At 42.4% G+C, this 21,873-nt stretch overlaps 3 protein-coding genes across 54 annotated transcripts in view; 1 reads left to right on the forward strand and 2 right to left on the reverse strand.

Annotated features, from left to right (window-relative positions):
* The window catches only part of LOC127943217 (zona pellucida sperm-binding protein 1-like), a 63,373-nt gene extending 47,551 nt beyond the window's left edge, over positions 1-15,822 (reverse strand). For 33 of the 50 annotated variants that reach the window (XM_052539461.1, XM_052539460.1, XM_052539459.1 and 30 more), the window contains exons 1-3: positions 15,547-15,822; positions 15,421-15,504; positions 7,461-7,712 (exon numbers count right to left, since the gene is read on the reverse strand). In XM_052539461.1, coding sequence (XP_052395421.1) covers positions 7,461-7,712; positions 15,421-15,504; positions 15,547-15,784 — 574 coding nt within the window. In that variant the 5' untranslated portion in view covers positions 15,785-15,822. Of the gene's footprint in view, positions 1-7,460; positions 7,713-15,420 lie in introns of all 50 variants that reach the window. The other 17 variants (XM_052539487.1, XM_052539473.1, XM_052539464.1 and 14 more) reach the window with 14 other exon arrangements.
* Positions 1,046-11,121, forward strand: LOC127943221 (zona pellucida sperm-binding protein 3-like). 3 transcript variants are annotated; one of them, XM_052539508.1, is made up of 8 exons: positions 1,046-1,610; positions 1,851-1,969; positions 2,053-2,156; positions 2,228-2,405; positions 2,499-2,616; positions 2,696-2,778; positions 10,815-10,907; positions 10,977-11,121. In XM_052539508.1, the coding sequence occupies exons 1-8, from the start codon at positions 1,077-1,079 to the stop codon at positions 11,104-11,106; spliced, it is 1,359 nt and encodes a 452-aa protein (XP_052395468.1). In that variant the 5' UTR covers positions 1,046-1,076; the 3' UTR covers positions 11,107-11,121. The 3 variants fall into 3 exon arrangements, with proteins under 3 accessions (XP_052395468.1, XP_052395470.1, XP_052395469.1); XM_052539510.1 differs by lacking the exon at positions 10,815-10,907 and adding an exon at positions 2,839-2,930 and having other exon boundaries at positions 10,977-11,075; XM_052539509.1 differs by lacking the exons at positions 10,815-10,907; positions 10,977-11,121 and adding exons at positions 2,839-2,930; positions 3,000-3,098.
* LOC127943222 (zona pellucida sperm-binding protein 4-like) lies at positions 13,768-14,781 on the reverse strand. The gene is made up of 5 exons (XM_052539511.1): positions 14,586-14,781; positions 14,320-14,512; positions 14,102-14,249; positions 13,950-14,022; positions 13,768-13,871 (listed from the first exon to the last, which is right to left on the reverse strand). Exons 1-5 carry the CDS (start codon positions 14,770-14,772, stop codon positions 13,795-13,797), a joined length of 678 nt encoding a protein of 225 aa, XP_052395471.1. The 5' UTR covers positions 14,773-14,781; the 3' UTR covers positions 13,768-13,794.
* Positions 15,823-21,873: the final 6,051 nt, after the last annotated feature.

A 21,873-nucleotide genomic window follows, 5' to 3' on the forward strand; every position in this document is an offset into this window, starting at 1 on the left:
GTGAAGCTATTGCCCTTTGGTCTTTTTGTATTCTACAGATTCCAGCTAATTAACGATAGTCCCTCCCTCTTCATTGACAACTGGGTGATTCTCATTGGATCTCGAGATTCAATTCTTATTGAGAAAAAACGCGTATAAAAGCAACACAGAGGCTGCGTCCACATCTTCACTGACAACTCTCTCAAGACTCGTTCACGCGGACGCTAAACATTCTTTCCAAATCTTTATCTTCGTCTGATACAGGCTCAAACATATCAGGTTGGATGCCTAATCTCGCCATCGTTCACGCTGGACAGAAGAGATCTGCGCTGTGAAACAGCCAATCAGAGCAGAGCTCAACATTATTGTTCATGACCCTTCCAAATAATTCTAGGGACAAATCCCAGGGTTGTAAATGGACATGTAAAACCGTTCCAGAGAATTTTTGCCAATACCCAAGCCACGTACCTTTTTATGTAGATCTCATTTAAAATATTGTACCAATGCATTCTATGGCACCTTTAGTTGGGATTATGAGATCATATTTTGGCCGGAAGCAATCATTTGAATTTCTCAACGATGGATTTGTTTCTTATAAACAGACAGCCTTTCCCTTCACAAGACCGTAATTGATGTGAATTACTTGTGGATTATTTTGATATTTATAATAGCTCTTTGGACTTTCGTTCTGATGCCACCCATTCACTGGGGAGCAAGTGATGTAATTCTACATTTTTCCAAGTCTTGATAAACTAAAAACTCTTTAAAAAAGAGAGAGAGAGATTTTTATGAATATTCTCTATTATTTGAGTCATATCAGGATCTTTTTTAATGACATTCTTTGTCTATCATAGACACACTTTCAAACTTTAATTGTAAAATTGTGAATAAGTGTAGATGAAAATCTCAGATCCTTATCAAGCCTTCCATTGGCTAGTGACATTCCAGAACGTTCTCATTTGTTAATTACAGGCCCAGAGACCTTTGGAGGTCCAAAGGTAATCAATCAAGCTGAAAGGGGAGGAGCCGCTTAAATTCAAAGCTGTACTTAATGGCAAAGACGAGCACTGGTGGGTATTGTGTTAACGGTTGTCAGGATGGGTCTTTTGCAATGTGTGTTAGTGCTGGTTGTGCTTGTGGTGTTTGATCTGAAGAATGCTATTGGAAGTTTGAGTTCCAGTCAAAGTCCAAAAAGCAAGAAGCATCAATCATATCCAGCTTCCAGAGTGCCTGTTTCTTCTCAAGTGCTCGGGAACACTTTGCAGAAGGCCTCTCCGTTTCAGAGTCTCGACTACAGAGGATTTGCACAAGAGCCTCTTGGTCTTCAGGAGAAGCAGGTGTTGCAGGGTCCAGTGAAGCCTTTGGACTGGAGGTTTCCCATTGTTCCAGAAGTGCCGAGTGAGATGGCGGTGGATTTCCATTTGAGGCAACCTGTGACCCCCAGTAGTGTAGCTATTCAATGCGGTGAGAACCGGATTCATGTGGAGGTACAGCAGGACTTGTTTAGCAATGGTGAACTGATCCAGCCATCTGGTCTGACTCTGGGAGGATGTCCTGTTGTCGGTTTGGTCCCAGGCTCTAAGGTGCTCTTCTTTGAGAATGAACTGCAGGACTGCAACAGTGTCTTGATGGTAAGAGCTGTTAAGTGTTACTAGATTTATTGAACCCTACTAAAAATGGGGCCCTTGTTTTGGTATCGACGTTCTAGATTCAGGGAACCATCCATGGGACGGTTCTCTTATAGTGGGAAAGACTCTTAATAACTGCTTACTCGGGTAACCAAGTGTTATGGCATGACTTGCTAAGATGCCTTTTGGAATGGGTCCTCTTTTTCGGAGAACCCTCTTGGTAACAACGTCAGTCTCCTATAGATGACCAAGGATGAGCTTGTCTACACCTTTGCCCTTACCTACACTCCTGAGGCGTTTGCTGGCACTCCGATTACCCGTGCAGGTGGTGCAGTTATTGGAGTTCAATGCCACTATCAAAGGTAAGCGACCTTTTGTGACTTGTGGCATTGCTTGCAGTGGTGGAACTGGAAGCCCATTTAATTGGTCACTTCTTGAACTGCAGGTTTCAAAATGTCAGCAGTAGTGCCTTGAAGCCAACTTGGGTCCCTTATGCCTCAACGGAGGCTGGTGAAGAAGTCTTGGTGTTCTCCCTGAAGCTCATGACTGGTTTGTGCAGTTTCTCTAGACCTTCTGCCTTCTGAACGAGGCTGTGCCTAAGCAGTTCTTCCCTCTTGCAGATGACTGGTCCTATGAGAGGCCTTCAAACTCTTACTTCCTGGGTGACGTTATTAATGTTGAGGCATCTGTGAAGGTATACAACCACGTCCCTCTGCGTGTGTTTGTGGACAGCTGTGTGGCCACCCAAGTACCTGATGTGAACGCCCTTCCGAGATATTTGTTCATTGAGAATCATGGGTGTGTTCATGTCACCAGATGCTGCAGAGTTGACTTGTTCTCGAGTTTGCTTGTAACCGCTTTGTCCCTGACAACTACTTTTTACTCCTTTAGATGTCTTGTGGATGCCAAGGTCACAGCTTCCAGCTCGCGCTTCATGCCTCGATCCCAGGAAGACAAAATCCGGTTCCAGCTGGAGGCCTTCATGTTCCAGGGGGGATCCAGTCCTTCTGTATGTATTCTGAGTGTTGGAGAATGACCTCTCCCATTTGCTTTGGTTTGTGTCCCCTTACCCGTGGTGTCTCTTGCAGATCTACATGACGTGTGTTCTGAAGGCCACTCTTGCTTCTGCACCTAGTGACGCGCTCCACAAATCCTGTTCCTTTGCCAATGGGTATGTTCATGCCACTTACGAATACATTAAAGGTGCCATGTCTGATTGTCCGTATTGCAGGTGGCTTGCTGCTGATGGGAACAACCAGGTTTGTGGTTGCTGTGACTCAACATGTGGTCCTGATGGTGGAACTGCTGCTTCTCCTTTTGGAGGTAGGAAGGTGCTTTTAAGCTTGGTTTTTGACCCTTCAAGCACTTAACTTTGGTGTCTGCTTTTTCTAGGCCTTCAGTGGGAAGGGAAGGCCTCGCTCGGTCCTGTAGTGGTTCAAGAGCACAAGAAGACTTTAGCTGGTCTTCAATAAATGTGGGAGAGCAAACTTATTCTCGTTTCTGTTTTTCTTGTCTAGTTTAACCAATTGATTTTGTGCGAGGAAGTGGGTAGTCCTACTGTACCTATTCTCTTGCCAGAAGGAAAGGCTCCCTTTTCTCGTTAGGGAAGTTAATAAACCTTTTAAAGGGACCTGCTGTGAGCTCCCTTTTTTAGGAGTACTGTAAAGGTGGAATACATTGCCCATGATGCTGTAAAGGGAATTCTGTTAATTGGCACTTGTGCCAAAAGAGTTCTGCGTGAACGTCCACTTCCTTGAAGCACTGCAGATTTTTGCGTGCATCTTATGCAGTGAACTTGATTTTCTTCGTGTTGGTAACTTCAAATGAGCAGTTTAATTTCCCCCTTGCATCCCCCAAATAGGTTTGATCAGTTAAATTTGTTTCCTAATGCTCTTTGTTGACATCTCTCATGCTTTTTAAATCCATGTACAATAGAAGCGCACTCCCAGTATCAACACTGGCACCACGTTTTCCACCTTCAGATGGGTTATTTATAGGCTTTACATTTTAGGAAAACGGCAGGCATCGCTTAAGTTTAGTATTTGGTGTGCCAAACTTGCAGAACCTGTACTGACGTAAGGGGTTTTTTGTGCCGTAGCAGGTCAGTTAGAATTCTGAAAAATCATTGACAAATTGACTCTCAGTGAATGACCTTTTTTGGTTTGTCACTTGTGCAACATCTTGGGCGGTTTCAATACTAAAGGGATACTCCACCCCAAAATGAAGATGGTCATCACTTGCCCCCAAGTCGTTCCGAACCCATAAGAGCTAGAGCTTCGTTCATCTTCGGAACCCCACTTATTTTGGATGAAAACCAGGAGGCTTGTGATTTGGCCCACAGGCTGCCAAGTAAAATGCACTGTCAAGGTCCAGAAAAGCATCCTCGGAGTAATCAGACTGTGTACGTTCTTCTGTGTCAGCCGCACCACAAGCATATGTTCTCATCGCTTCCTAACGTTACGGTTCATCCACTGATGGCAGATGGGTAATTCCGATGGTGCTTTTCTGGTCCTTGGCAGTATATGGGATGGTCACAGGCCTCCCGGTTTTCATCCAAAATATCTTTAACCCCTTTGCTGTCAAGGATCGACACCGGCCCCAGATTATTGTTTTACTTTCACAGCACGTTAAACATCACTCTCACTTGACCTGGAGAAACTGTGCATCAGTTGAAAGTTTAAAGACTCTAGCTTCAATATTTGACCAATGTTTTGATAAAACATTGTTGCAGTGACCGTCATTTATGTCAGTAGTACAAAATAAATAGGAGTCATTTTTAGAATAGAAATTCACCAAGCATTCATATTCAGTCACGTCTGCAGTGGTTTGGGTTCTCATAGATTCGCTAAAAAGCGTCAAATAGGGTTTATAGTCAAAAGTTGCATATACACCGAGTAATGTTTACTTCATATTTCTTCAGAAAGAATCATAATTTCTAATCATTTTCCACTGATTTACGCGATCTGATGATAATGATCCAGCCCAGCCCCTGCGTGCTGACAGAGACCGGATTCGGCCGTGTCTTGTCCATCATAACTGTGCAAAATATTCCGCCCCATCCTACCCATGATGCATTTCCTGTACACTTCTGTTTTGATATCTGACCACGTTAGCTCTAATGCAGCTACATAGCAGGTGCAGTTCTTCTTCATAATGCATTTTGTAATCATTTTGTCAAAGGTTGTAAGAAAATGTTTTGTTGTAATTTTATAGTAAGGCTTTTGCTAATAGTGGGGTAAATGTATACTGGAATAATGATAAATGAAGAATCAGGATTTTGTGTCATACCTGGCCCATGTGTGAAAGGCTCGTTTTGTAACAACAATAGAATCATGAATGGGGCAGTTTTGCCGGTCCAAACAAGAGATAATTGCATTCCAGGAGTCATAAATCATAGCCTTCTCTAAAAACACACATGACACGGTCTTAGAAAAGGTTTCATAAAATTCACACTTTGTGAGATTAGATTCTGAAATGTCAAAATTAAGTATTAGTAGACTTGTGGCTTTAGCTTCATTATGTATCTAAAATCATATCCTACATCACTTTTAAATAGGTTTTTAATATTTTTACTGACATGTTTGAGCTTACATACATCTCTATTATAACCGTCTAAGTAATTCTGATTCCTGAACAGTAAACTGAGGTGTCAGCTGTGTGAACAAATGTTGATTATGTATCTAGTAAGAAAGACTCCTTAGCAGCAACCTTTTAATTTTGGGCATGTCATTCGTGTCTCCATGCTGAAAATGGGGGGGGGGTGACAAGTAAGGGGTTCAATTGTGTTCCAAAGACGAATGACGTTTCTACAGGTTTGGAACGACACGGGGGTAAGTGATTAGTGACACCATTTTCATTTTGGGGAGGAGGATCCCTTTAATAGCATTACTTTGAGTTGAGGACAATTGACACGGTTTCGTGTTTGCGTCAAGACAGTCGAGAATTGATTTCCATTTAAAACTTGAGCTCAGCAATTTGAGTTGGATTTAAAACAAAAGCCGCAAGTAATCCACATAACTTTATATTGTGAATATCGGGAGCCAAACTACCGTTTGGAAGACAAATTAAAATAGGGGAACCTTGTGCTGCCCCAGGTTAACAACTGGAGGATGGATAAAGGAATGCCTTGGTTTAATGGTGCGAGGAAAAAACAACTGGGAAGAGGCATGTAATCCCGGATTCTGTCGAACCAAAACAATAGACAAAGAGATACCTCGGGGTTCTGCACGGTTTATTAAAAACACTAGATTTACATGACCAGAGTAACTTCTCCACTAGAAACCACAGTCTGCTCCCCAGAGACAGCCTTGATACGGGTGTCTCTTCCTGAAAGAGAAGTGTTAGAAGTGAGAACGCACTTCTAAAATGCTCAGTTCCTCTTGTCGAGAGAAAGCAAGAACTCACGTTTCCTGGTGCAGCTTTGCTCACAAGAGCCAGATGATGGATGGCACACCTCTGTACTGCAGTGGATGAAGACCTGACAGGGAAGAAAGAGGCTCAAGTCATAGAATCCACAAGTAGTAAATACACAAATGTTCAAGTAAAGGGGGGCATACGGTTTCCTGCAGAGCAGCCAGTGAGGCTGGATCTACAAATGTGAACATCTTCACAACAAAGCGCTTGTAGTGGGTTGGGAACTGAAGACCAGACGATCCAGTCACTGGAACCAGTGTGGTCAGATAGCGGTCGTCCTGGTAAGGGCATCTGAAGACAAAGGAGAAGGTTAGAAAGGGTCTCCCAGCAGACTAAAAGGATGAAGATTGGCTGTACACTCACCCGTCGATCAGAAGGTCCCACTGGGGGAGACTGAGTGGACTGGGGGTTGAAGTAGTCCAACAACGTCCCAGCATCAGGACAATGTTGGGGTCAGTCCTCTCCATAATGTGCACCTCAACATACACAGGCTCTCGCAGGACTTTTGTGATGGGATAATCAGCGTCACTGTAGTAGGACGTGTAGGCCTCATCCCCTGAGGAACAACACTGGGGTTTAACCAGACTCCAGTTTGAAAGGCTTTAGGCAGACACGGGACAAGACCTTACCTTCAGCACAGCCTTTGGTGACACATTGGCCATTGGCCAGTCTGAGCTCCACCCTGAGAGGTCCAGGAGCGGCTACTGGTGGAGGTGGAGGAACGGAGTTGACCTCCACAACCAGAGCTTCCACAGAAGTTCCCGAATATCTACACTGGAAGAGAAACCTGGACGACACACAGCGAGCTTGTAGCATTTATCAGGGATTAGTGGTCACACCAAGTCATGGATCACCTACTCAAAATGACTGTCCCTTGTGATGGAACCATATGGTCCAATCCCCACTTCATATGATGAGGTCATTCGGTTTTCATACACCACATATCCACCGTCCTCCTGTCAATAGAAACGGTGTCAGCATCCAGTCCAAGCGACGCAGAATAAAACCAGTAGCAGCTGCTAACCATCACGCTCGTGCCACATGCGGTCACAGGGAACTGGTATATAGCAAAGGAAGGTGTAGACCCCACAGGAGCACAAGGTGGGTCGTTTCCACCCAGTAGTTGAACCGAATCCAGACTCAGTCGAGGCAAGGTAATGTCTCGAGACACCACTACCACAAACTGACCATCTCTAATACACTGGACAGTCACTAGAACAAGAGCAGGTTAAATTCAGAGAAACGGTTTAACACGAACAGAATAAGATGGAGAACGCTTACCTGCCCTCCCATAGAAACACTGCTGTCCGTTAAAGCAGCAGTTGATAGCTTCACACGCAGCACCACTGATCCCAGGTAGACCGCATTGGATCTGCTCAGAATCAGCTACAGCACATTTATCAAGTTGAACTGGCTTCTGAAGCGGAAACTGCGGCTTAGGTTGTTGTGGAACTGGCTTCTGAAGAGGGAACTGCGGCTTAGGTTGTTGTGGAACTGGCTTCTGAAGCGGAAACTGCGGCTTAGGTTGTTGTGGAACTGGCTTCTGAAGCGGAAACTGCGGCTTAGGTTGTTGTGGAACTGGCTTCTGAAGCGGAAACTGCGGCTTAGGTTGTTGTGGAACTGGCTTCTGAAATGGAAACTGCGGCTTAGGTTGTTGTGGAACTGGCTTCTGAAACGGAAACTGCGGCTTAGGTTGTTGTGGAACTGGCTTCTGAAACGAAAACTGCTGGTTAGTTAGCTGTTGAACTGGTTTCTGAGGTGGAAACTGCTGGTTAGTTAGCTGTTGAACTGGCTTCTGGAGCTGAAACTGCTGGTCAGTTTGCTGGATCATCAGAGCTTGAGCATCCTGAAGCGATTGACTCCACTGTGGGACAGCATGACAGAAAGCACAGACCACCAAAATCTGAGCCAAACACCAACTTCCAGCCATTGTTCAACAGCTAAACACAAAGTGAAGCTATTGCCCTTTGGTCTTTTTGTATTCTACAGATTCCAGCTAATTAACGATAGTCCCTCCCTCTTCATTGACAACTGGGTGATTCTCATTGGATCTCGAGATTCAATTCTTATTGAGAAAAAACGCGTATAAAAGCAACACAGAGGCTGCGTCCACATCTTCACTGACAACTCTCTCAAGACTCGTTCACGCGGACGCTAAACATTCTTTCCAAATCTTTATCTTCGTCTGATACAGGCTCAAACATATCAGGTTGGATGCCTAATCTCGCCATCGTTCACGCTGGACAGAAGAGATCTGCGCTGTGAAACAGCCAATCAGAGCAGAGCTCAACATTATTGTTCATGACCCTTCCAAATAATTCTAGGGACAAATCCCAGGGTTGTAAATGGACATGTAAAACCGTTCCAGAGAATTTTTGCCCATACCCAAGCCACGTACCTTTTTATGTAGATCTCATTTAAAATATTGTACCAATGCATTCTATGGCACCTTTAGTTGGGATTATGAGATCATATTTTGGCCGGAAGCAATCATTTGAATTTCTCAACGATGGATTTGTTTCTTATAAACAGACAGCCTTTCCCTTCACAAGACCGTAATTGATGTGAATTACTTGTGGATTATTTTGATATTTATAATAGCTCTTTGGACTTTCGTTCTGATGCCACCCATTCACTGGGGAGCAAGTGATGTAATTCTACATTTTTCCAAGTCTTTTCCAATGATAAACTAAAAACTCTTTAAAAAAGAGAGAGAGAGATTTTTATGAATATTCTCTATTATTTGAGTCATATCAGGATCTTTTTTAATGACATTCTTTGTCTATCATAGACACACTTTCAAACTTTAATTGTAAAATTGTGAATAAGTGTAGATGAAAATCTCAGATCCTTATCAAGCCTTCCATTGGCTAGTGACATTCCAGAACGTTCTCATTTGTTAATTACAGGCCCAGAGACCTTTGGAGGTCCAAAGGTAATCAATCAAGCTGAAAGGGGAGGAGCCGCTTAAATTCAAAGCTGTACTTAATGGCAAAGACGAGCACTGGTGGGTATTGTGTTAACGGTTGTCAGGATGGGTCTTTTGCAATGTGTGTTAGTGCTGGTTGTGCTTGTGGTGTTTGATCTGAAGAATGCTATTGGAAGTTTGAGTTCCAGTCAAAGTCCAAAAAGCAAGAAGCATCAATCATATCCAGCTTCCAGAGTGCCTGTTTCTTCTCAAGTGCTCGGGAACACTTTGCAGAAGGCCTCTCCGTTTCAGAGTCTCGACTACAGAGGATTTGCACAAGAGCCTCTTGGTCTTCAGGAGAAGCAGGTGTTGCAGGGTCCAGTGAAGCCTTTGGACTGGAGGTTTCCCATTGTTCCAGAAGTGCCGAGTGAGATGGCGGTGGATTTCCATTTGAGGCAACCTGTGACCCCCAGTAGTGTAGCTATTCAATGCGGTGAGAACCGGATTCATGTGGAGGTACAGCAGGACTTGTTTAGCAATGGTGAACTGATCCAGCCATCTGGTCTGACTCTGGGAGGATGTCCTGTTGTCGGTTTGGTCCCAGGCTCTAAGGTGCTCTTCGTTGAGAATGAACTGCAGGACTGCAACAGTGTCTTGATGGTAAGAGCTGTTAAGTGTTACTAGATTTATTGAACCCTACTAAAAATGGGGCCCTTGTTTTGGTATCGACGTTCTAGATTCAGGGAACCATCCATGGGACGGTTCTCTTATAGTGGGAAAGACTCTTAATAACTGCTTACTCGGGTAACCAAGTGTTATGGCATGACTTGCTAAGATGCCTTTTGGAATGGGTCCTCTTTTTCGGAGAACCCTCTTGGTAACAACGTCAGTCTCCTATAGATGACCAAGGATGAGCTTGTCTACACCTTTGCCCTTACCTACACTCCTGAGGCGTTTGCTGGCACTCCGATTACCCGTGCAGGTGGTGCAGTTATTGGAGTTCAATGCCACTATCAAAGGTAAGCGACCTTTTGTGACTTGTGGCATTGCTTGCAGTGGTGGAACTGGAAGCCCATTTAATTGGTCACTTCTTGAACTGCAGGTTTCAAAATGTCAGCAGTAGTGCCTTGAAGCCAACTTGGGTCCCTTATGCCTCAACGGAGGCTGGTGAAGAAGTCTTGGTGTTCTCCCTGGAGCTCATGACTGGTTTGTGCAGTTTCTCTAGACCTTCTGCCTTCTGAACGAGGCTGTGCCTAAGCAGTTCTTCCCTCTTGCAGATGACTGGTCCTATGAGAGGCCTTCAAACTCTTACTTCCTGGGTGACGTTATTAATGTTGAGGCATCTGTGAAGGTATACAACCACGTCCCTCTGCGTGTGTTTGTGGACAGCTGTGTGGCCACCCAAGTACCTGATGTGAACGCCCTTCCGAGATATTTGTTCATTGAGAATCATGGGTGTGTTCATGTCACCAGATGCTGCAGAGTTGACTTGTTCTCGAGTTTGCTTGTAACCACTTATCCCTGACAACTACTTTTTACTCCTTCGATGTCTTGTGGATGCCAAGGTCACAGCTTCCAGCTCGCGCTTCATGCCTCGATCCCAGGAAGACAAAATCTGGTTCCAGCTGGAGGCCTTCATGTTCCAGGGGGGATCCAGTCCTTCTGTATGTATTCTGAGTGTTGGAGAATGACCTCTCCCATTTGCTTTGGTTTGTGTCCCCTTACCCGTGGTGTCCTTTGCAGATCTACATGATGTGTGTTCTGAAGGCCACTCTTGCTTCTGTACCTAGTGACGCGCTTCACAAATCCTGTTCCTTTGCCAATGGGTATGTTCATGCCACTTACGAATACATTAAAGGTGCCATGTCTGATTTTTCGTATTGCAGGTGGCTTGCTGCTGATGGGAACAACCAGGTTTGTGGTTGCTGTGACTCAACATGTGGTCCTGATGGTGGAACTGCTGCTTCTCCTTTTTGGAGGTAGGAAGGTGCTTTTAAGCTTGGTTTTTGACCCTTCAAGCACTTAACTTTGGTGTCTGCTTTTTCTAGGCCTTCAGTGGGAAGGGAAGTCCTCGCTCCGTCCTGTAGTGGTTCAAGAGCACAAGAAGACTTTAGCTGGTCTTCAATAAATGTGGGGGAGCAAACCTATTCTCGTTTCTGTTTTTCTTGTCTAGTTTAACCAATTGATTTTGTGCGAGGAAGTGGGTAGTCCTACTGTACCCATTCTCTTGCCAGAAGGAAAGGCTCCCTTTTCTCGTTAGGGAAGATGATAAACCTTTTAAAGGGACCTGCTGTGAGCTCCCTTTTTTAGGAGTACTGTAAAGGGAATTCTGTTTATTGGCACTTGTGCCAAAAGAGTTCTGCGTGAACGTCCACTTCCTTGAAGCACTGCAGATTTTGTGTGCATCTTATGCAGTGAACTTAATTTTCCTTCGTGTTGGTAACCTCAAATGAGCGGTTTAATTTCCTCCTTGCAACCCCCAAATAGGTTTGCTCAGTTAAATTTGTTTCCTAATGCTCTTTGTTGACATCTCTCATGCTTTTAAAATCCATGTACAATAGAAGCGCATTTTCCACCTTTTTTAGATGGGTTATTTATAGGCTTTACATTGTTCAGTTAAGTATTTGGTGTGCCAAACTTGCAGAACCGGTTCTGACGTAAGGGTTTTTTTTGTGCAGTAGCAGGTCAGTTAGAATTCAGAAAAATCATTGACGAAATGACACCCAAATAGAACTAATGTTTGCACTCCCAGTGAATGACCTTTTTGAAAACCATTGGTTTGTCACTTGTGCAACATCTTGGGTGGTTTTGTTTCAATACTAAAGGGGTACTCCACCCCAAAACGAAAATTGTCATCACTTGCCCCCTAGTCGTTCCGAACCCATAAGAGCTAAGTTTATCTTTGGAACACAACTTATTTTGGATGAAAACCAGGGGCCTGTTCTTCGTACGTTGCTTATTACATCCGAGATGAAATGACACATCCAAGATGATATCATTGTGCTAATCCTGATCCGGCTAATTTGGTTATTCGAACACACCTGTGGTGTATGATTAGTATTGCTGGATTGAGTTATCTAAGATAATTGCGTGTTCATGTGTTGGCTTAAAAGGGGATATGTATCGATACTCGAAACCATGATCAGCAGTGCAGCGATTGGCTGGTGGCAAGACGGCAATGTAATGACATGTAATTTAAGACGACACCTGACGAAAAACTTGACAAATTTCTGGACTTTTATAAGGAAACAGCCAAGCAAACAAAACTACATAAATGTTATAATAGATACATGAAACATATAGATGTTTTTATTTTATTAGAATTTTTTTCATGATTCCCAAATATTTAGATTCGCAATTTATAATGGTTGTGCTGTCTTTAAATTTTTATTTCAATGTAGAAATTATCTATTCATTTCATTTTATATTTGGACAGATTTGTTACGTGTCAGCATTAATGAAAGTTTCTTAAGGGTCAATATCATGTTATTTGCATCTCCTGCCCTCCATCAAGCCACTCTTATAATAGCAGTCATCACTCAAAATAATGCACGACTCTATCATCTGTATAGCATATGTGTAAGACTCTAATACAATTATGAAGTAATACTTTTATGACAAATAAATATTTCAGTGAATAAAACTGGCTGTGTCTATAGTAGGCTGTTATGGACTACACAACATTTTTATATTATTTTTAAATAATTTTTTTAATGATTATTATTTTTAATTATCCCTGGATCAGTACGATACTCTTGTAATAAAGTAGCATATTTTTAGTATCAGTTCTGTTTTAAAAGAAGCGATCTAATCCTGTTTACATGAAATAAGCCTGCTACCGAGCAGGTTTAAGCTTACGGACCTGTTGCTATGACAGCAGCTCCGAGATGAGCTTCGAAGAACCAAACGATCCAAGATCATGCCAAATCGTCATCAATCAAATCCAGCTAACTGAGTTAGCGACGTACGAAGAACGGGCCCCTGGTTATTTGGACTACTTACGCATTCAATCGGTCCACTATTGTTTGCCAGGCATTCTCTCTTTGCTTTATTACAGCAGCTGTATTGCCTTTTTTACATATGTTTCACTTCTTCATACGTTTCCATAAGAAGCTGTTGCTCATTAGGCGAAAAGTATGCCGCACGGGTTTTGTCCATTTTTGCATCGGTGATTCTGTGACCAATTTCGTGATCTTTTTAAGAATGCCCATTTATCCAAACTATATACACCTGGCTTGACATATCCGCGCGCTCTCATCCTGGCTAAGCAAACGTGCAACGGATTAAGCCAGGATGCACTGATTGAACTAGGTCAAGCCGCGCCTTTTCTGTTATCCTGGCTTTCTTAATTCTACTTTTGTGCAATACCCCCCAGGAGTCATAAATCAAGTTTATTAGCCTTCTCTAAAAACACATGACACGGTCTTTGTAGACTTGTGGCTTTAGCTTCATTATGTATCTAAAATCATATCCTACATCATTTTTAAGTGCACTTAAGGTTTGCTTCAAGACAGTCGAGAACTGATTTCCATCTAAAACTTGAGCTCAGCAATTTGAGTTGTATTTAAAACAAAAGCCGCAAGTAATCCACATAACTTTAGATTGTGAATATTGGGAACCAAACTACTGTTTGGAAGACGAATTAAAAAAGGGGAACCTTGTGCTGCCCCAGGTTAGCAACTGGAGGATGGATAAAGGAATGCACAACCTTACAAGAGGTTGTGAAGCCTTGGTTTGATAGTGGGTGGAAAAAAAAAAAAAAAAACTGGGAAGAGGCATGTAATCCCAGATTCTGCCGAACAAAAACAATAGACAAAGAGATACCTGGGTTTCTGCATGGTTTATAAAAAAAAAAAAAAACTAGATTTACATGACCAGAGTAACTTCTCCACTAGAAACCACAGTCTGCTCCCCAGAGACAGCCTTGATACGGGTGTCTCTTCCTGAAAGAGAAGTGTTAGAAGTGAGAACGCACTTCTAAAATGCTCAGTTCCTCTTGTCGAGAGAAGGCAAGAACTCACGTTTCCTGGTGCAGCTTTGCTCACAAGAGCCAGATGGTGGATGGCACACCTCTGTACTGCATTGGATGAAGATCTGACAGGGAAGAAAGAGGCTCAAGTCATAGAATCCACAAGTAGTAAATACACAAATGTTCAAGTAAAGGGGGGCATACGGTTTCCTGCAGAGCAGCCAGTGAGGCTGGATCTACAAATGTGAACATCTTCACAACAAAGCGCTTGTAGTGGGTTGGGAACTGAAGACCAGACGATCCAGTAACTGGAACCAATGTGGTCAGATAGCGGTCGTCCTGGTAAGGGCATCTGAAGACAAGAGAAGGTTAGAAAGTCTGCCGGGAGACCCTAACTGGATAAATATTGGCTGTACACTCACCCGTCGATCAGAAGGTCCCACTGGGGGAGACTGAGTGGACTGGGGGTTGAAGTAGTCCAACAACGTCCCAGCATCAGGACAATGTTGGGGTCAGTCCTCTCCATAATGTGCACCTCAACATACACGGGCTCTCCCAGGACTTTTGTGATGGGATAATCAGCGTCACTGTAGTAGGACGTGTAGGCCTCATCCCCTGAGGAACAACACTGGGGTTTAACCAGACTCCAGTTTGAAAGGCTTTAGGCAGACACAGGACAAGAGCTTACCTTCAGTACAGCCTTTGGTGACACATTGGCCATTGGCCAGTCTGAGCTCCACCCTGAGAGGTCCAGGAGCGGCTACTGGTGGAGGTGGAGGAACAGAGTTGACCTCCACAACCAGAGCTTCCACGGAAGTTCCCGAATATCTACACTGGAAGAGAAACCTGGACGACAAACAGCGAGCTTGTAGCATTTATCAGGGATTAATGGTCACACCAAGCCATGGATCACCTACTCGAAATGACTGTCCCTTGTGATGGAACCATATGGTCCAATCCCCACTTCATACGATGAGGTCATTCGGTTTTCATACACCACATATCCGCCGTCCTCCTGTGAATAGAAACAGTGTCAGCATCCAGTCCATCATAAGCGATGCAGAATTAAACTAGTAGCAGCTGCTCACCATCACGCTCGTGCCACATGCGGTCACAGGGAACTGATATATAGCAAAGGAAGGTGTAGACCCCACAGGAGCACAAGGTGGGTCGTTTCCACCCAATAGATGAACCGAATCCAGACTCAGTCTAGGCAAGGTAACGTCTCGAGACACCACTACCACAAACTGACCATCTCTAATACACTGGACAGTCACTAGAACAAGAGCAGGTTAAATTTAACAGTTTAACACAAACAGAATAAGATTGAGAACGCTTACCTGCCCTCCCATAGAAACACTGCGGTCCGTTAAAGCAGCAGTTGATAGCTTCACACTCAGCACCACTGATCCCAGGTAGACCACATTGGATCTGCTCAGAATCAGCTACAGCACATTTATCAAGGGGCTCTGCCTTCTGAAACTGCTGTTTAACTGGCTTCTGAATCGGAAACTGCGGCTTAGGTTGTTGTGGAACTGGCTTCTGAAGCGGAAACTGCGGCTTAGGTTGTTGTGGAACTGGCTTCTGAAACGGAAACTGCGGCTTAGGTTGTTGTGGAACTAGCTTCTGAAACGGAAACTGCGGCTTAGGTTGTTGTGGAACTGGCTTCTGAAACGGAAACTGCTGGTTAGTTAGCTGTTGAACTGGTTTCTGAGGTGGAAACTGCTGGTTAGTTAGCTGTTGAACTGGCTTCTGGAGCTGAAACTGCTGGTCAGTTTGCTGGATCATCAGAGCTTGAGCATCCTGAAGCGATTGACTCCACTGTGGGACAGCATGACAGAAAGCACAGACCACCAAAATCTGAGCCAAACACCAACTTCCAGCCATTGTTCAACAGCTAAACACAAAGTGAAGCTTCTTCTTCTTCTTCTTTCGTTTTATTGGCAACCGCACTTAACAGTGCATTATTGCCATCATCCGGTAGCTTAGATCAGAAACATTCCTATCTCTTAACATTTCTAAGCAACCCCCCCCCCCCCCCCCCAAAAAAAATAAATAAAAATAAAAGTAAATAAAACCCACTGGCGCTGCGTGTTCAGCTCCTCCAGCTTCCACCCCACTTCCCTTTAACTCCCACTTCCCATCCGCAACCTTATTTACCTCCAGATTTACTTACACTGTCTCACACTATACTTCATCCGCATCTTCTACCTCTCTCTATAATCCTATATACATATTAATCCTACAATCTATTCATTAAACCAGTATTATTCAAAAACTGAAACAACACATTAACCATACTATTTCCTATATCCAAGTCTAATATATTCTTTAATGTTAACTCTTTCCCTTCATTCTTCCATAATTCTTCTCTTAGCACTTCTCTTTCTTCATCATAACCATTACAATTAATAAACACATGTTCCACAGTTTCACTTTGTCCACATTTCTCACACAAACCCGTTGGATGCTTAGATATTAAATGTAATGTTTTATTCAAACCGGTATGTCCCACCCTTAGTCTTGTAATTATACTTTCCTCCCTTCTATTTCTCCCTCTTTTCCTACCTTTTCCCACTTTCTTTTGTATTGCATATAAATGTCTACCTTTACTCTCATTATCCCAATATTGTTGCCACTTTTTAATCATTTCCTCCTTTATTACTGATTTGATTTCTTTTAAACTATGTGATAACTCAATTTCTACCCTATCTTCATCTACTACTTGTTTAGCTAATTTATCTGCTTCCTCATTGCCTTTAATTCCCACATGAGCTGGGACCCACATAAACTGTACTTCTATTTTAATTTGTTTCAACTCAAAGAGATTTTGAAGAATTTCCATGATTAAATCTGGCCTTGATTCAGATTTTTGATTATAGATACTAACTATTGCTGAATAAGAATCTGAACATATGACTGCATTTTTTATTTTCCTTTCCTTAATTATTTGTACTCCTAGCAAAATAGCCATCAACTCACCTGTATATATTGACAACTGGTCACTAATTCTAGCTTTTTTCTTCACCATTAACTTTGGCACATTGACTTCCACTCCTACTCTCCTTCCTTTTTTGGAAGCATCTGTGTAAATCTGTATACTATCTCCATATGTTATTCTTAAATACTCATTTGCTCTCATTACTTCCATCCCATTATTTCCTTCACTCTGTCTTATCTCCAGTAATGTTAAATCTACTACTGGCTGAGGAATAATCCATATAGGAGTATTCGGATATATTACTCTTGGTACACATCTATAATTGTTTATCCCCATCTCCTTAATATCTTCTTCTACCACCCACCCAAAACTCTTATGTTTCTTCATTCCTTGTTCCCAACTCAAAGTGAAGCTATTGCCCTTTGGTCTTTTTGTATTCTACAGATTCCAGCTAATTAACGATAGTCCCTCCCTCTTCATTGACAACTGGGTGATTCTCATTGGATCTCGAGATTCAATTCTTATTATAAAAACAACACAGAGGCTGCGTCCACATCTTCACTAACAACTCTCTCAATACTTGTTCACGCGGACGCTAAACATTCTTTCCAAATCTTTATCTTCGTCTGATACAGGCTCAAACATATCAGGTTGGATGCCTAATCTCGCCATCGTTCACGCTGGACCGAAGAGATCCGCGCTGTGAAACAGCCAATCAGAGCAGAGCTCAACATTGTTGTTCATGACCCTTCCAAATAATTCTAGGGACAAATCCCAGGGTTGTAAATGGACATGTAAAACCGTTCCAGAGAATTTTTGCCAATACCCAAGCCACGTACCTTTTATGTAGATCTCATTTAAAATATTGTACCAATGCATTCTATGGCACCTTTAGTTGGGATTATGAGATCATATTTTGGCCGGAAGCAATCATTTGAATTACTCAACGATGGATTTGTTTCTTATAAACAGACATCCTTTCCCTTCACAAGACCGTAATTGATGTGAATTACTTGTGGATTATTTTGATATTTATAATAGCTCTTTGGACTTCGGTTCTGATGCCACCCATTCACTGCAGAGGATTCATTGGGGAGCAAGTGATGTAATTCTAAATTTTTCCAAATCTTTTCCAATGATAAACTAAAAACTTAAAAAAGAGAGAGATTTTTATGAATATTCTCTATTATTTGAGTCTTATCAGGCGCTTTTTTTTAATGACATTCTTTGACATTCTATTGTAGACACACTGTCAAACTTTAATTGTAAAATTGTGAATAAGTGTAGATGAAAATCTCAGATCCTTATCAAGCCTTCCATTGGCTAGTGACATTCCAGAACGTTCTCATTTGTTAATTACAGGTCCAGAGACCTTTGGAGGTCCAAAGGTAATCAATCAAGCTGAAAGGGGAGGAGCCGCTTAAATTCAAAGCTGTACTTAATGGCAAAGACGAGCACTGGTGGGTATTGTGTTAACGTTTGTCAGGATGGGTTTTTTGCAATGTGTGTTAGTGCTGGTTGTGCTTGTGGTGTTTGATCTGAAGAATGCTTTTGGAAGTTTGAGTTCCAGTCACCAGTGTGAGTTACCAGTATTCTACATGAACAAGGTTAAGTCACCAGTCTTCTTCATGGGCAAGGTCAAGTCACCGACTATCTTCATGAACAAAGGCAAGTCACCAATGATTTTCATGAGCAAAGTCAAGTCAGCATTGATCTTCTGGAATCCAGTAGAAACACCATGGGATTACAAGAGTCTCTCCTCGCCTCTGCGGAACTTCCAGAGCCTCGTCACGTCTCAGCCGAACTCTCGGAGCGCTCGACTGATCCTGTCGTGGCCACGGAGGCTACCCTTAACTTGTTCATGTTCTCTGTTTCAGACTTGCCTAACCAGACTTGCTCTCCTGGTAATTCGATCCCACTGTGGTGCTCTTCTGCTCTGCCCTGGTGGGTTTCTGTCTTGACCACACGGATGTGGTGGGCTTCTGCTCCGCCCTGGTGGGCTTCTGTCCCGATCGCACGGATGTGGTGGTGTTCTGCTCCACCCTGGTGGGCATCACGTTATGTCCTTCCTGGATTTGTTTTGTTTTTGCTCTGCTTTCTGTTTTCCATCTATGGACCTGGCCCTCCGCCACTCCCCCTGATCCTCTGCCACTCCACCTCCTTCCTGGTCTCTTTGTGTCTTTGGTCTCTTCTTGGGTTAGGGTGGAGCATCTGGCAGCTGCTCCGTGGATGAGGGGGTAATGTCACGCTGTCTAGTCTCTGTTTCCCTGGGTGTCCACTAGTGGGCTCACTTCACTTTAGGCACTTCACCGTAGGCACTACAATTCCCACTAGCCTTGTCCCTTCATCACAGTAATTGCACTCCTTCTAATTGCACCATGTGCCTTCACTTAATTGTCATTAGCCTCCCTATATTTACCAGTCCTTTCCTGTTGTCTGTATGGAGTCCTTTCCTTTTGTGATCCTGTCTTCTCGTCCTCCGAGTTTTCTCGTATTCCAAGTTCCCGTCCCGTTTCCTTTCCTGTTCTTTGTTTGTTTTTGGACTACATTCTGGTTTTGACCCTGGCTTGTGTTGACTTTGATTTGGATTACCCCAATAAAACATACCTTCTATTGGATCTCTCTCTCCCTGTGTCTTACTGGATCGCGATCGTCACACATAGCAGGTGAAGTTCTTAATGCATTTTGTCAAAGGTTGTAAGAATGTCTTTTTTTTATTTTTATAGTAAGGCTTTTGATAATAGTTGGGTAAATGTATACTGGAAATGAAGAATGAGGATTTTGTGTCATACCTGGCTGATGTGTGCAAGTTTATTTATATAGCACATTTCATACACCATGGTAATTCAAAGTGCTTTACATAAAAGAAAGTAAAATAAATAATGAAGAAAAATAATAGAATAAATCAAGCAATTTTAAAGCTTTAAAAAAAATAATTATTTAAAATGAATTTAAAACCGTTAAATTATTTTACATAAAAAATAAAAAAAACTGAAAATATAGTGCAATCAGTTCGGACATTGCAGTGCTCCTTCAATAAATGCACAGCTAAACAGATGAATTTTAAGTCTAGATTTAAATGTGACTAGCGTTTTAGCACATCTGATCTCTTCTGGAAGCTAATTCCAGCTGCGGGCTGCGTAGTAACTAAAGGCGGACTCCCCTGGTTTTGTTTGGACCCTTGGTATTTTTAACTGACTCTCCTATTTATCTGAGTGGTCTGTTAGGCTTCTATTCAGTGAGCATATCTACAATATATTTTGGTCCTAGGTCATTTAGTGACTTATACGAGTAAAATTACTTTAAAATTAATCCTAAATGTAACCGGAAGCCAGTGTAAGGACCTGATGACTGGTGTGATATGCTCCGATTTTCTGGTTCTAGTCAGAATCCTGGCAGCAGCGTTCTGGATGAGCTGCATCTGTCTAATTGTCTTTTTGGGAAGGCTGGTGAGGAGCCCACTACAATAGTCCCCCCCCCCCATCTGGAGATAAAGGCATGAACAAGTTTCTCCAAGTCTTGTCTGGAAAGTTGAAAAAACCTCTAATTCTTGCAATGTTTTTTAAATGATAGTATGCTGATTTAGTTACTGTAAGAACAATAGAATCATGAATGGGGCAGTTTTGCCGGTCCAAACAAGAGATAATCGCATTCCAGGAGTCATACATTTTAAAACACAAATGACACTGTCTTAAAAAAGGTTTCATAAAATTTTACATGTTTGAGCTTACAGAGTGTGTGTGTGTATATATATATATATATATATATATATATATATATATATATATATATGTGTGTGTGTGTGTGTGTGTGTGTGTGTGTATGTATATATATGTATATATATATATGTCTATATATCTTGAATTAGCTTTTTCTGACAATCTTCCCAAGGCTGTGGTCATCCCTGTTGCTTGTGCACCTTTTCTTAACACACTTTTTTCCTTCCAGTCAACTTTCTATGAATATATTTTGATACAGCACTCTGTTTAGCCAGCCCTTTCAGCAATTACTTTCTGTGGCTTTCCCTCCTAGTGGAGGGTGTTGATGATTTTCTTCTAGAGAGATGTCAAGTCAGTAGTCTTTCCCATAATCGTGATTGCATGTTCTAAACTAGCTCAAGATGTACCCAGTATTTATACTTAAAATTAATCAAACTAATCAAACTCAAAATGGAATATTCAAATTTTTTGAGATGCTGAATTCTAAATTTTCCCAAGCTGTATGTTGTAACCCACTGCGCAATGTGCCGTCGGAGTGACATCTTTTTCATGTAAATTACCCAGTTCAAAGGTCAAATGTTGAATGTCAAGATGACGTCCAGTTTGGGTCAAGGTTGGACATCCAAATAGTGGACCTAGTTTGGACGTCGAATAGATGTTCAAAAATGGTCATAGATCGACGGACCTAATATAGACATGAGCTGCACGTCTATCCGTCTATCAAATTTAAAACCTAAAAACTCTGAAAATTTTTAGTTTGTGTGCAATGAATCTAGAATATTAAAAAGTTAGCTTTTTAAAAGTAAATTACAAGACTTTTTGAGATATATATATAGTACAGACCAAAATTTTGGACACACCTTCTCATTCAAAGAGTTTTCATGACTATGAAAATTGTAGAGTCACACTGAAGGCATCAAGGGCTATTTGACCAAGAAGGAGAGTGATGGGGTGCTGCGCCAGATGACCTGGCCTCCACAGTCACCGGACCTGAACCCAATCGAGATGGTTTAGGGGTGAGCTGGACCGCAGACGGAAGGCAAAAGGGCCAACAAGTGCTAAGCATCTCTCGGGGAACTCCTTCAAGACTGTTGGAAGACCATTTCAGGTGACTACCTCTTGAAGGTCATCAAGAGAAAGCCAAGAGCGTGCAAAGCAGTAATCAAAGCAAAAGGTGGCTACTTTGAAGAACCTACAATATGACATTTTCAGTTGTTTAACACTTTTTTGTGATTTATATAATTCCATATATAATTCCACATGTGTTAATTCATAGTTTTGATGCCTTCAGTGTGAATCTACAATTTTCATAGTCA

The sequence above is a fragment of the Carassius gibelio genome, chromosome A22, assembly GCF_023724105.1.
Source record: "Carassius gibelio isolate Cgi1373 ecotype wild population from Czech Republic chromosome A22, carGib1.2-hapl.c, whole genome shotgun sequence".
Classification (NCBI taxonomy): Eukaryota; Metazoa; Chordata; class Actinopteri; order Cypriniformes; family Cyprinidae; genus Carassius; species Carassius gibelio.